The following is a 14,251-nucleotide window of genomic DNA, read 5'->3' on the forward strand; positions in this document are numbered from 1 at the left end:
CATCTCAAAAGAAATGTGCAGAGAAGCAAAAATCTTAAAATATTATCCAACAGAATCCAACAATATATCAGAAGACTAAAACGTGCATTTATTTCAGAGATGCAAGGATGGTTTAACATTTGGAAGTCATTAAGTAGTAACTCACCACAATAATAGATTATAGAAGAAAAATCATGTGAAACTCTCAATAGATGGAGAAATGTCATTCTATACATCCATAAAGATTTTAAGTAAAGAGGATGAAAAAGGAAATTCCTTAATTTGATAAAGATTATCTACAAGAAATAAAAACAAAAGCTTTTAGCAAACCTGATACTGAATAGTGACATGTTGAAGTGTTTCCTCAGGTCAGGTCAGGGACAAGACCACGAGGCCCCCCTCATCCTGCAGTTGAGCGTTGCAGGGGATGTTCTAGCCAGGACGGAAGGCAAGAAAGGAATAAAAGGGATGAGGATCTTAAGAGAATGAACGAAAGAGTCATCAGTCAAGTGTGACATGGCCGTATACATAGAAAATTTAAGGAAATTTATAAGCTATTAAAAGTAATAAATTTACAATATACCAAAATAAGTTGTATTTTCATATACCAACAACTGGTAGTTAGAAAAAGTGAAATTTAATTTTTTCATTTGTAGTAACAAAAAAGTAAGGAATCTAGGAATAAATCCACGAAAGACTTATGTGGAGGAAACTATCTAGCACTTTTTATGATTTCCTTCATTCCTTAATCCTCATAACAGCTTGATTAGGTGTTAACAATATTATTATCCTCATTTTGCAAGTGAGGAAACTGAAGCACAGAGATTAATAAACTTGCTCAATGTCACACAGCAGGTAGAGGGTTGAGTCGTGCTTGGAGCTGGGGTGATGTGGTTTCAGAGCCAAGTGAGGCCGAGACGAGCAGAGCAAGAGCCATGGAAGGCTGCACCGTCAAGCGAGATTTGCTGGAGTCTGAGGCAACTTAGGGAGAAAGAAAAAAGATTATTTTTTAAATTGCTAACCTGCAACATTTATTTGTTATTTGCTGAACATCTGCTCCCTGCCCTGACTGTAAGCTCTGTGAATGAGTGCAGATACGGATCGTGTATCTGCACCAGGACGGGGTCAGGGGCATAGTAGCCATTCAATAAACACAAAATGACTATCTGAATAACACCTTTACTTGGATCTGAGACATCAGAGAATGAGAGTGTTGGACTGAACTCGCTAAAGTTTCCCTAGTGTTTATAGAACCCTTGGATTCTTTTTTTTTTTTTTTTGAGGAAGATTAGCCCTGAGCTAACATCTGCTGCCAATCCTCCTCTTTTTGCTGAGGAAGACTGGCCCTGAGCTAACATCCATGCCCAGCTTCCTCTACTTTATATGTGGGACGCCTGCCACAGCATGGCGTGCCAAGCAGTGCCATGTCCACACCCGGGATCCGAACCTGCGAATCCTGGCCCGCCGAAGCAGAATGTGTGAACTTAACCACTGCACCACCGCGCCGGCCCCAGAACCCTTGGATTCTAATTGAAACTGTGAGCTAATACTGTGGACACGGGGGGCTCAGTGCTGAGTTTCTGTCTCCCCACGTTAGGCTGGTCGTGGGTTATTACAAGAAAGAAGTTAGAAACGTGTTCCTTCCTAGTCCTGGAGCATGTTCGTCCGCCCAGCATGTACTCAGATCCTCCATCCTCTCCACTTTAACTTTTTAGAATGTTTCCAGCTTGGTGATGGTCTGGACTTGGTCATTAAGGTGGTGAAGGACAAGCCCCTAGAGCAGCGGTCCTCATCATTGGGTGCGCATTGGGACCGCTTGGGAAACGTTTTTAAAAACCAGGTTTGGGCCTCACGTAGATTCGAATTCAACTGGCCTGGATGAGGTCCAGCATTGATGTGTGTCTGACTGTCTGTGTGTCAGTAGGTCTGTCTATCATCTGTCTCTATCTCCTATCTATTGGCTTTCAGGCCATTGTGAGCAGACACGGAGGCTCTTTTTAGTCTGGGATGCCTCTCCCCGTCCCTCAAACCGCACGGGGTCAGCTTTCTCTGTCAGACCTAGGCAGAGCGGCAGGGGGCTGCATTTCTGGAATTCCGATTTAGGAGGGAAGAGCTGGGGTCTAACAGAAATGGGCCTCAGTTCCCGGGCCTTGGCGCCATCTGCAGGGAAGGACAGGCAATTACAGATCAAAGCTGCAGCTAGTGTGGTCCAGGGACTGAAAAGAAAGGTAGGAGGCCATGAAGTTGACCCCTAAACACAACTTTAAGGACCTCCTCACAGCTTGCCCTGTCCTGCACCTGCAGTCATCCTGTGTGTGGTTCCTAGATAGGGGATGAACACCTGTCTTACTATCGCCAGGTTTCTCTCCCTAAAGCAGGTCTTGTTTGCTGTGGGGCGGGCAGGGGGTGGGGCAGCATCCTTCAGAGACGCCCCACTGACCGCAGAAGCAAGTCCTAGGTCTTATGCAAGCATCCAGAGCCTTCCAGAAGCTGGCCTCGACTTAGCTGAACAATTTCGTCACACTGCTTTCCTCACAGATCTCATTTCAGCCCCGGCAGAGCTCGCTAGTCCTTATGCATTCCTGAGCCCACGTGTTTTTCCTTGCTGCTCCCCCTGCCAGCAAAGTTAGTACCTCCAACATGACTCCTGCTGCCAGAAGTGATAAAGTAATGACAGTGACACCTGCTAGGTCCAGGAATGGTGGTGAGGACTTAAAACGTCTTTACTCCTCACTTCAATCTTAAAGGTAAAGTTTGTTATCCCCATTTTATAGGTTCAAATACTGAGCATCAGAGGAGTTCGGTAGCTTGTCCCTAATCACAAATCTAAGAAGTTGTGGGTTGCAGGGCACAATCCCGGTCTGACTGGGGGCTGATTTGTACTGCTGCTCTCTACTGCCGCCTGCAGTTAGTCTGTCCTAAGTGTTTCCATGTGCCTATATGGTTTCCCATTATAACTCTAATCACTGGACAATATTTCATGAAACTGAGCACCGTTGTTTGTTTAGACATCTTTTTACTGTTTGATGTTTGACTTGGAGTGAACATCTTTGTGCCCATGGCTTTTTTCCCGTTTTGAAATTCCAAGAAATAGGATCACTGAATATGTACATTTTAGGGATCTGGACAGGGAAAGTCAAATAGTTTCTAAAAGATTTCCGGCATTAGCAATACATAGCTGTATCAGCTTTACAAATATATATCATGTAGTGGAATTGATATTTTTCCCTTTAATTTCAAACCTAGAGAAAATGTGAAAGAACAGTACAATGAACGCCCATAGACACTTCACCTAGAACTTGCCAATTGTCAATACTTAATCAGAGTCACTTTCTCCCTCTCTCCATAATATAGATATTTTTTCTCTGTTGCTGAACCATTTGTAAGTATATGGCAGATATCATGCATTTCACTCCGAAATATGTCATCATATATAGCGCAAGAAGGACAATCTCCTACATAATCATACTACGACCAACGCCCCCAAGAAATTTAACATTGACAATAATAACATCACTGTATGATGCATAGTCTACACTCACATTTCCCCAATTGTCCCAATAATGATTTTACGATTTCTTTTTGTCCAAGATTCAACTAAGGGTCATGCACTGCGTTTGGTTGGTGCGTCTCTTTCACCTCCTTTCATCTAGAATGGTCTCCCACCCGTTTTCCCTCCATGACATTGACATTTCTTAATAGGTCAGAGCAGTTGTCTTGTACAACATCCTATTATCTGGATTTGCTAATTTTCTCTTCATAATTGGATTCATGGTTGGATCCAGGTTTAACATTTTTGGGAGGACTATGACGCAGGTGCTGTTGAGTGCTTGCCGTTGTTTCACGTCAGGAGGTATATATTGTCGACCTGTTCCGTTATAGGTGACGATAAATGTGATCGCTTGATTACGATGGTACCCGCCAGCTCTCTTCCCCACGAAGATGATTTTTCCCTATTCAAATAATCAGCTTTCAGTGAGCTGAGACTTTGTGACTTTCCCGTTCTCCAACAACTTTCCCCGATAGTTCTAGCATCCATTGATAATTGTTGCCTAAATAAATTATTCCATTGGTGGTTGCAAAGTAGTGTTTTAAAAATCTTATCATTCCATCTATATTTATTAGATTTCATCTTCTGTAAAGAAGGACTTTTCTAGCCCCTCGTCCTTTTTAGTACCACTGTGGACTCATGGCTTCTTTTTTACTGTCATCATTCTTTTTGAATAATTGTCCAAATTTTGGCCGGTTGGAAGCCCCTTCAAGCTGGTTCCTGTGTCCTATCAGTCTTTGAAAAAAAGAAAAAATCCTTGCTTTTTGGCACAAAAAGAAGCCAGCTTCTCTTTGTCCCTCCCCTGCCCCAGACTTAGGAGCAGCCGCTTCCTCGGGGGCTCTTTCCTTTTGGTGAAAATGGTGTTTAGACCACCCTGTTAAAGCGGCAGTACACCCCCATGACCCTCCATCTCTCCCCCCACCGCTTTGCTTTCTTCAGTAGCACTAGCTAACAAGCTACTAGTTTATTTACTTATTTCGCTTACTCTCTGTGTCCCCTGTGGAGTGGAAGCTGGCAGGAATGTGTCTCTCTTGTCCATTACTGCACCCCCGGCTCCTACAGCAGCGCCCTGCACACAGCAGGTGCTCAATAAACACCTTCTAATAAACTGAATAAGCACCCTCCTCTATAGAAAATGTGAAAGTGCCACTGTGGAGCCCTGGAACAGGTGCCATCCTCAGGTCTGTAGCAGAGGAAGCTGGGGACATCGAGTGAGTCATCCCCTCAAAACATCCCTGGCAGGGAAGAGGCAGGGGTGAGCAGAGCCAGAATCTGGAACCCCTGATGAAAGCAAGTCAGGGAGAGCCAGCAAGGGCCCCCGAGAAAGGGCCGATCTGAGCACATGCCGGCAAGGGATTCGGTTTGGGAGGCTGAGCGTTGGGCTGCATCGAAGAAGATCCTCAGGTCAAACCCACATCCCCTTCATAGGACTTCACGTCCCCAGGGCTCCTCTCTCTGCCCCTCAGCTCTGCTTCTTTCTAGGGAACTAGAATCCCCCAGCTGCCCTCAGCCATTGCACACCCTGAGCCTCACCATCTCCACTGGCCCGGATTGCTCCAATCTCACTTCTCATCTGTCCCACACACGTCTTCGCCACACGCGGGCCCATGTTGTCACTGCCAGACACTGCTGGTCTGAGCGACGGTAGATGCGTGACAAGCATTCAGAGCCTTGAGTTATATTGTGAGCAGGCCCTGCCTGGAGGACGCCAGGGCTGAGGCCTGGGGGAGTGGGCTGTGGGGGACCCGGCCTGGGAGGGCGGCAGGAGTGGACAGCGAGCTGGGCTTGGTAAGAACATGCCCTGGTGGGTGCCGTGGAAGGGATCCCTGCCTGCAGCAAGCAAAGGACGCAGGCTGGATGCCCAAATTTAGGGCTTTGTAGACCTTTCCGGTCTGATAGGAGAAGAATTTGTACCTTGAGATATCTTACTATTACTGTGTGACTCAAATAAGATCAGTGAGAACGTAATTGTAAAATGTTAAAGTTTTGCCCCAAGATATGTACACATTTGGAGGGGGAGACAGAACCAACCTGCGTGCCCAACTCCACCCATCTTCCCATTTCTGCAGCAGAACTTCCCGTTTGCCCCCATTTCATATTTCACGGCACCTCCGCTGAGAAAACGAGCCTCTGCCACGTCATAGGTAGTCCAGGTGTCCAGGAAGGCGAGCAAGGCATCTGCCCAGGGCAGCCGTCTCCGCTCCTCCACCCATGCTGGCTGAGGGAACGTGGCGAGGAGCCCATCACAGATGGGACATTGAGTCTCCTCCCTGGCCCTGGGGAAAGGAATGGAAAGTCAAGCAGAGGGGCCAGGGAGGAGCCCTGAACCAAGGCCCGAAGCCCTGCCCTCAGGGAGGGAGAGAAGGCGCAGCCCCGGGAGAGAGGCTCCCACCAAAGGCGTGGCCCCGTGTGATGGGCTCCGAAGTGGCCCCAAAGCAAGGTGGCCATGGACCACCATTGGAGTTAGGGATGGCTTGGCTACTGACCCCGTGTGCTGTGTGGTGTCTCTTAGGAGGGGCACTGTCTTCACTGGCCCATCTGGCATCATCAGCCTTCCTCAGCCATGTAGATGAGCTGGGTGTGTGCCAGTCTCCGTGCCCAAAGCCAGCCCAGGGGCAAGAGGGAGCCTCAGATCCCACCTTCACGCACACTTGTATTCAAGGCAGGGGATCTGTTGTTTATTCACGGCTGGAGGTAGTCTGTGAGGGAGGACAGGTGGTCTGCCCTCGCCCTTTGGGAAGGCGAGTGACCAGGTGAAAGAGGAGATGTCTCCTATTCTGCTGGGAAAGCCTGCAAAGGCCACTGTGCGTGGAATTGTGCACCCCCACCCCCACCCCACTCATATGCTGAAGCCCGAACCCGCAGTGTGACTATGTCTGGAGGAAGTAATTAGGGCTACATGAGGTCGTGAGGGTGGGGCCCTGGTACAATGGGGTCAGTGCCCTTACGGGAAGAGACACCAGAGGGCTTGCTCTCCCTGGACCCCAGGAGAACATGGCAAGAAGGCAGCTGTCTGGGCCCAACCAGCCAGCACCTTGCTCTTGGACTCCCAGCTTCCAGAACCGTGAGAAGTAAAATCTGCTGTGTAAGCCACCCAGTCTGTGAGATTTTGATATGGCAGCTCGAGCAGACTAAGACGAGGCCCCAGTTTAAATTCGTAAGAGGGTAGAAAACATGAACAGGGCCTTGCTTGCCATTCCCCAAACAGGAGACAGTAGAGGTAAGCAGACTAATAGCCGGTGTTTTCAGAGGGCTGACCATGTTCTGGGCGCTGGTCTCAGCTTTTTGCTCACGTTGATTCATTTAAAGCTCTCACGACAAGCCCATGGGGTGCATACTTTGGTACTAATATTTTCTTCATTTTACAGATGAGCTAAAGCCACCCTCCCAGGGTGAGGCGACTAGTACACGGTGGAGCCAGGATGGAAACTGAGGCGGGTTTGGAGGCAGGTCTGAGATGTGCATCTCTCCCAGTCCTCGCTTACGTGGGCAAAGTGCCCAACCCCTCTGAGTCTCGGTTTCCCCGAGCAGAGTGCTGTCTCCCACAGATGCTGTGGGATTTCACAGGATGGTCCCATAGTGCTCCCGTGGTGTCTGATGCCTGCGAAGGACTCAGTGACTATTAAGTAGTGTGTGTCATTTAGAGGGGGCTCCTCTCACCTCCCCTGTCCCCTGATGCCCACCTTTTAGCTGGAAAGGGAAGTTTTAGACAAATTAAGAGAAATCTCTCTGCAGTGAAAGGTGGAACTTAGACTCTTAATGTTTTACAGCATCGTAGAGACCATTAACCCCGTGTTCTCGAACCCGACTGCACCTCAGGATAGCGAGGCATCTCCTGCGGGAGACGCAGCTGTCCTGCCCGGCTCTGACACTGCTCCCGCAGTGCAGGGACAGGGGGACAGGGCCCAGCATTGGCCTGTGGGCAGGGCTGGCAGCACGTGTCTGCCGAGGCTCGTCCCCCCATTTCCTCGGTCCTCCTCGTGGGACCCTGACTCTTCACCGCCCTGGGCGGAGGGGAGGAGAGGCCGCTCTCCAAGGGGGCCAGACTAAGTTGATAAAAGCTTTCCAAATGTTCTGACGGTTGACATACATGCAATTACACGTAGGTTTCCTGTGGGAGTTTGACTTCATGTTATCACTACTGCAACATTGAGGGACTTAGAAAGTCCGCGAACTTGAACCTTGGGCTGTGTGCTCTGCCTTCCCGTGCTCCTCACGTGAGCTACATCCCCAAGAGCCTACACATGGTTCTAACGGGCAACTCTTCTCCTAAAACCCATCCCACTCTCTTTGGTCCTGCTTCCTTATTCTTGAATTACGACGATTCTTCACTTGGGGCCTTTCACCCCTTGCCGTGACCTGTGTTTATAGAGCCATCGCTGTGTGTGGAAGAGACTATTCTGGAACACTCATGTAGGAGGCTTTCCCTCTGCTCTGCTGAGCAACACTGAAGATGACGCCTATGAGCTAGTGTTAAGACAAATGAACAAAATGACCTGATGCGCAAACTGATGTAGAGAAAAACTACACGAGCTGGCTATTGTGATCCATCCATCTTCACAGTCTAGCTGAGTGGATCTACCCTTCTCACCCAACACACACTCACTCACACATGCAAACTCATTCACACCCGCATACACTCAGACACGTACACATTTGTTCACACACTCACTCTCACACACTCATGCACTTGCTCACATCACACACACATATTTGCACTCACACACTCTCCATGCTGTGGTCATATTGCGCCTCCTTTCCCAGGCTGCCCCTGGGGCATTTTCACCTGCCCTCGGGTATAACAGGAGTGCTGATGGGAAGGGTCCCCAGGTTGGGATGGCCCTCCGTGTGCCCACGCTCCATCTCCTGCAGCCACCTCCTGCTTCCTAGGTAGGACCTCTCTGAAATCCAGGCCCCTAGTCCTAGAGGATCTCCATTTGAAATTAAGAAATTAGGAGTTTAAGAGTCTGGCATTTATCTCAATACCACTAAACTGACTGTGGAGGACAGACTGCAAGATGCCCCTGTGACCCCACCTCCTGCTTTCACTCCTTTGTGTGGTCCCCTCCTCTGAGTGTGGGTGGGACCTGTAACTCGGCTTCTAACCCATGGATTATGGCAAAGGTGATGGATGTCGCTGTCGCGGTCACGTGACATTAGATAATTCTCTGTCTCTCTGGGCAGAGATGCTCTTGGCTGGCCTGAAGTAAGAACAATGGTGGGAAGCCCAAATGGACATGGAGAACTGCAGGTGACCTCTAGGGTCTGGGTGGCCTCCACCCAGTCAGGAGCCGCAGCCCCCAGTCCTGCAGCCACAAGGAGATGCATCTGCCAGCCTGGGTGACTTTAGAGCGCATCCTTCCCAGCCGAGCCTCAGACGAGAGTGCAGCTAGGCTGACACCCTGAACGCAGCCTGGGGACCCTGAGCAGAAGACCCCGCTGAGTCATGCCCACGCTCCTGACCACAGAAGCTGTCAGATAATAAGTGTGTGTTGTTTTAAGCCACCGAGTGTACGCTTATCTGTCACGTAGCAATAGATAACGACTACACCCACGTACACCAGCTTCATCTTCTTTTAATATATTTACCTTCATTCTGATAATACAAAAATACGTTATTATAGAAAATATGGAAAAGGTAAAAGTATAAAGAAGAAAATAAAAATAGCCCACACTATCTCATGTTACTTAAGTGCTTACTATGTGCCAGGCAGGTGACAGTGCACCGTCCCCAATGCAATCCTGGCAAGAGCCCCCTCGGGGAATGAGGCTCAGAGAGGATGAAAGGCTGGTCTGAAGTCAGATGGCTGGTAAAGTAGGGGCCCAGGAGGCGAGCCAGTGTTGGCCTGATTTTATCGCCAGCACTTTCACCCACTGTATCAGAGGTTCTCTGAGTTTTTTTGTGTTTGAGCCACACTTTCAGACAGAATTTTGGCAGCATACTTGAAGGGATTTTAAGATTTGAAATGGCATTACACAAATCTGGGGGGGAAGAAACCCATAACCATGATTACATTTTAACAATGTCTCCAAGAGTCCATGAAAGCATCCAGCTGTCACACAATTTACTTGGTGGCCTCGCCTTTTTGTGTCTTTGTTTAAGTAGACTGCTTTCTAGCTGAGGCCGTATTCTAATGTAGACCCCTGAAGCAAACTTCGTGGGTTTTCCAGGAACGTGTCTTTGGCACTGGCTTGACTTTTGGCCACGCCATTTACCTGTCACTTACAGCGACTAGCCTCTCACCCCACGCAGAGTTGTGCTCTGCTCTTTTCATGACAACAATGACAGCACGAGCTAACGCTCACTGAGCACTGAGTATATGGCCGTCACACTAATGACGTCCAGTGAGGACCTGTGTTGGGAAGACTTGAGAATGGCTCTGCCCTTGATGTGTTTTATAAAATAAGATTTGATGTTTTCTTCCATTAAAATTAGCTGATATTTACACCCAGAGGGTGCCAAGCACGGTTTCATTTCATCCTAGCACCAACCCAGTGAAGGGTTCTTTTGTCCTCATTTGGCAGGGAAGGAAATGGAAGCTCGGGACGGTAAGTCGACGGCTCAGCCGGGTGAGCAGGAGCACGGCTTTGGGGTCAGGCGGTCTCCCCCGAGGGCGCGCTCTTATCTGGCCTGCTGGACTCTTTCCCATCAGGCCTTTGCCCTCCTTACAGTCTCAGACGTGCTTGCAGTATTCGAGTTGGCGGGGTTGGTGCTTGCAGTATTCGAGTTGGCGGGGTTTGCAACTTTGTGAAGGAATAAATGCAGGTCGGGAGTCCAGGCACTAAAAACGTTCGTCCCCGCCTCTAACTTGTCCTTGTAAGGCCTTTTGCACCCCGTTGTTGTTCAGCATCGACACCCTGGATTTACTGGGTAGAGAGTCACAGTAGCATTCCTGGGCTGGCTCCAGGCTTGAGGTCAGCTGGGACCCTGGGTGGTTCTTTGCAAAGGTAAGGGTCAGGTCTGGGGTTCTCTCAGCCTCCTCAAGCCTCCAGGCAAGTTCTCTGTCACTGCTGATCTCCTTGGCACGATGACACGTCTGATCAGGCACACCGGAGAACGCCCACTTTGGCTTCAGAAGGGTCTACCTCCCACTCCCACCTGGATTCAACTCTCGACCCCATCCACGAGAGACCTATTACCAGGATTTCTTCTTGTAGGTGGGCTGATGTGGAAACGTGGGGAGGACCGGGGAACAGTAAGAGGGATGCTGGCCAGCAGATCCCTGCCTGGGTGCCTACAGTCGGACACTTTGAACAGGCCCTCGGGACTGGAAGAAATCATGCACTGCAGGCGCTCCCCTCTTCCAGAATCTAAAAGCACAGTGCAGAAGCAAACCAACCCCATCACCTATCACCCTGTGGCAGTCCCTTGATAATGATCCAAGAAAATCCATTTCCGTTGAAGGATACATTGGAGAACTCGCCCTGTTCTCAAGGGCCACCAGCCGGAAGCAGAGCAGGTGAGAGACTGAGTTCTTGTTCTTTTTGCTCTGTTTCGCTGCTTCTGTCCTTTAGTTCTTGGCAGGGAGGGCAGAGGAACCAGAACCTCTTGGGGAGCCCACAGTCAGGGACAAGGTCTTACTGCATGCCGAGGGCCAGGGGTGGCTCAGGCATGACTGTCTGTCTTGGCAGAGTCAGGAAAGGTGACACTAAGAGGAGCAGACCCATCTCCTGGCTGCTGTTCTCACAGAGGGTCCTAGGACTGCCCTGGCACACAAGTGCTCCAAGTCATAAGCAGTGTGCACAGCGGGGGAGGCCAGGCCTCTACTGCAGCTCAGGAGAGGGCGGGCACCAGCTGCTGAACCAGGGTCCTCCTCCGGCCAGGTAAGCACCTGTGCCCAGGATCTTGATGAAACTCGCTTATCGTGTCCCGAACCTGACCTTCTATTCGGGACGGCCTGGCTTCGGGGCCGGAAACCTGTGGCTCAGGGGAGCCTGGTTTTGGGATTTCCAGGTATGACGGGAACAGCTGCTGAAGGCGGGGCTGCGACATGTCACCTGCAGGGCCTTGAGAGCAAGGGCCTCCTTAGATTTTGTGCCCTGGCACCTCGCTTCCCTCACCCTAGTCCCAGCCTTGGCCGAAGGGGTTAGAAGCAAGGTCAAGGGCTCCAGTTGAGGAGCTCGTGGGCTGAGTCAAAGAGGAGATCTCTTCGGTGTGGTGGTGCTGAGATCCTTCAGCCCAGGGAGTTGGGCAGGAACCCAGAGGCCCTCTGGCGTTCACAGTGCGCTGAAATCCAGGGTTGCGGTACGAGCCCCAGGAGTCCGGATCCCAGGGGAGGTGGCTTTGCTTGGGATGGAGATAGCAGCTTCTTGGACTCGTCCTTAATTGATGTCTTAAAGGGCCCTTCCTCCCGTTGGGAGAAGCCAAGCTTGAAGCGGGCTCTGAGGACTTGTCTGGAGGTGCTGGTCCCCCAAGAACTGCAGCTGGGCCTCTTCAGGTGGGGAGGAAGCAGGCTCTGCTTCCACTGGCCCTGACTTATCTCCCAGTCTCTCTCTGCTAAATCACCAGCATTTCAGGGACTCCTGGGCTGGGGACTTAAGCCCAGTGTGGAAGAGCTTGGTCCTTGGAATGAGAAGGTGGAATATCTCCTCCCAGGGGTGGGCGGGTTCTCCTTTGAAAGCTGGGAATGGGGGAGATCCACCTTTCCGAGGTGGGCATTCCAATGGGATGGGCCTCCATACATGTGGTGTTGGATCCCCAGGCTAGATTTCCCTGAGCAGGGGTCTCTGCTCTCTACCAGCCCTGAAGCAGAGAGAGGGGCCATCCCTCCATCAGCTAGCGTCACTCTGGGGCTCGTGATAGACAAACTCTGAGCTCATGAGTAAAGCTGCCGGGAGAAGTCGGGCCTTCACTGAGGGCTGCCACACCAGGGCCTCTTCACGGGCACTAAGTGGGCCCAGGTAGGAGCTGACGTGCAGTACCTGCCACAGGGCGTCCAGGTTGCTGAAAAGTTCTGAAAAGGGTCATTTCTGCTATTTAAACACCTGGCGCAACACGAAGTAGCCATTGGCATTGAAGCAGATGGTCCAAAAGAAGACCTTGCCACACTGGCAGGCATTTCTCTAAAAGCAGGTCATGGGGAAAAGGTCTTGGCGGGTGGACTTCTTCCAGCCTGATTTGGCAATGTGCTGAGGTAGGGGAAGTGTTTCTCAGTCCATGTCTAGAAGTCTGACAGTCACGTGGCTCCTCTCCATACTGAAGGCAAATTGAATCATATCCATGTAGGAGTGCAGAGTCCTCCTGGACACAGTCCTGCCAGGGGTCTCCTCATCCTTAAGGGGCCCCACTCCAGGGAAGGCTCTCCTTGTCTTCCATTTCTTGCTCAATCCTGCTGGGGCCCAGTCCATCAGAGCTCATCCTTCCAAGTCAAGAGGGAAGGCTGCCTCACCCCACACAGCTCTCCCACGTTTGCCTAGATTGGCTCCACGTGGTCCAGGAAGAGTCGCATCCTTAGCCGCAGGCATTGGCTTCAGGGTCTCAGTTATCACTTCTACCCTTGTGGCATCATTGCTGGTTTGGTTTGGAGGATGGTTCTGGAGGGCCAGCTGATGAGGATGAACTTATAGGGCCTACCACTGCCACTTTCTTTTCCTTTCACAGTAGGGAATGCAATGATGCTTCGAATAAGGCCTCTCTGTGGATGGGCAGCACCTGCGTGTTGGGCAAGGTGGAATGTTAATAACCTTGACCCCAGATGGAAATCTGCAAGGGTCAGACTCTGCCACACCCTTGGAGGCCTATGTCTGACTGAGCTTCTACTGAACTTTGGGCCACTTAGGCCCCTCCGTTGCTTTTTCATCTGAAGACACAGGAAGGGTCAAGCCTCCATCTTCTGAGAATCAATGGCCAAGGGGCACGGAGCGGGGAGGGGCTGGTTTTTATCATGAATCTATGATTTTATTTTCCACTGAACATCACAAGAATGGACCCTCTGAACCACGGCTCTTGCTGCTGCTGCTGCTGATGAGGTAGGACTCTGGGCTCCAGGCTCCTTCAGCATGTGGGTACAAGCCAGGGTCCAGTACAGCATCTCATTCAATAGGAAACTAGGCCAGCTGGGTCCTCTGGTGGTGGGAGAGGAATAGGGGATACCAGGAGTGGAAGGCTTTCTGGGCAGGGGGCTGGGGGGCCTACTTGATGTTTTTAATACTATTTGTGTAAGCGAAGACTAGAATATCAGGATTCTTTTGGTTGCAAGTTCAGAAGCCCAACTCAACTAGCCAAGATGAAAAGGGGAATGTACTGGCTCATTGAATTCACGGGAAGATGTGTCAGATGGGCCCTTCTGGAGGCAGGTAGATAGAGGGGTAAGAGACATATTGGGAGGTAATTCCTGTGAAAAAGAAAACATACTTAGACACGATTCAGATCTGACACCTCTGAAGGGGAAGTGGGAGGAAGCAGAATCATGCAGGTAGAGCCTCAGACCACGATGCATGGTCTCAGCCAGCCCACGGGGAGCTCTGATGCAGAGATCCACACTGGGCAGAAATGGCCAGGCCTGAGTACCAGGCCACACTCTGTCACTGGCTGGGGTCTTCCTGGGAAGAGTTTGGTCGTGGCTCACAATTTAAGGTGGATCCTGAAGGCACCACCAGCTGCAGGTTCACAGTGCCCTGTACTCACTGCGGAACGGTGTTGGTTTGGAAGGGAAATCCAAGTGCATCTCCACGGTTGCCACAGAAAGGCAGAGCTACAATGTGGCCTCAGGATGCCAAGAG

The 14,251-nt window shown here is 50.5% G+C and overlaps 1 protein-coding gene across 3 annotated transcripts in view; it reads left to right on the forward strand.

Moving 5' to 3' along the window:
- KRBA1 (KRAB-A domain containing 1) overlaps positions 1–13,567 on the forward strand; it is a 40,608-nt gene extending 27,041 nt beyond the window's left edge. The window contains exons 17-18 of one of the 3 annotated variants that reach the window (XR_011505170.1): positions 10,688–10,989; positions 13,131–13,567. Coding sequence is in view for 1 of the 3 variants with exons in the window: in XM_070515513.1 (XP_070371614.1) it covers positions 10,688–10,902 (215 nt within the window). In the remaining 2 variants the exon portion in view is untranslated. Of the gene's footprint in view, positions 1–10,687; positions 11,045–13,130 lie in introns of those variants that run through there. The other 2 variants (XR_011505171.1, XM_070515513.1) reach the window with 2 other exon arrangements.
- Positions 13,568–14,251: the final 684 nt, after the last annotated feature.

This window comes from Equus asinus, chromosome 1, assembly GCF_041296235.1.
Source record: "Equus asinus isolate D_3611 breed Donkey chromosome 1, EquAss-T2T_v2, whole genome shotgun sequence".
Taxonomy (NCBI): Eukaryota; Metazoa; Chordata; class Mammalia; order Perissodactyla; family Equidae; genus Equus; species Equus asinus.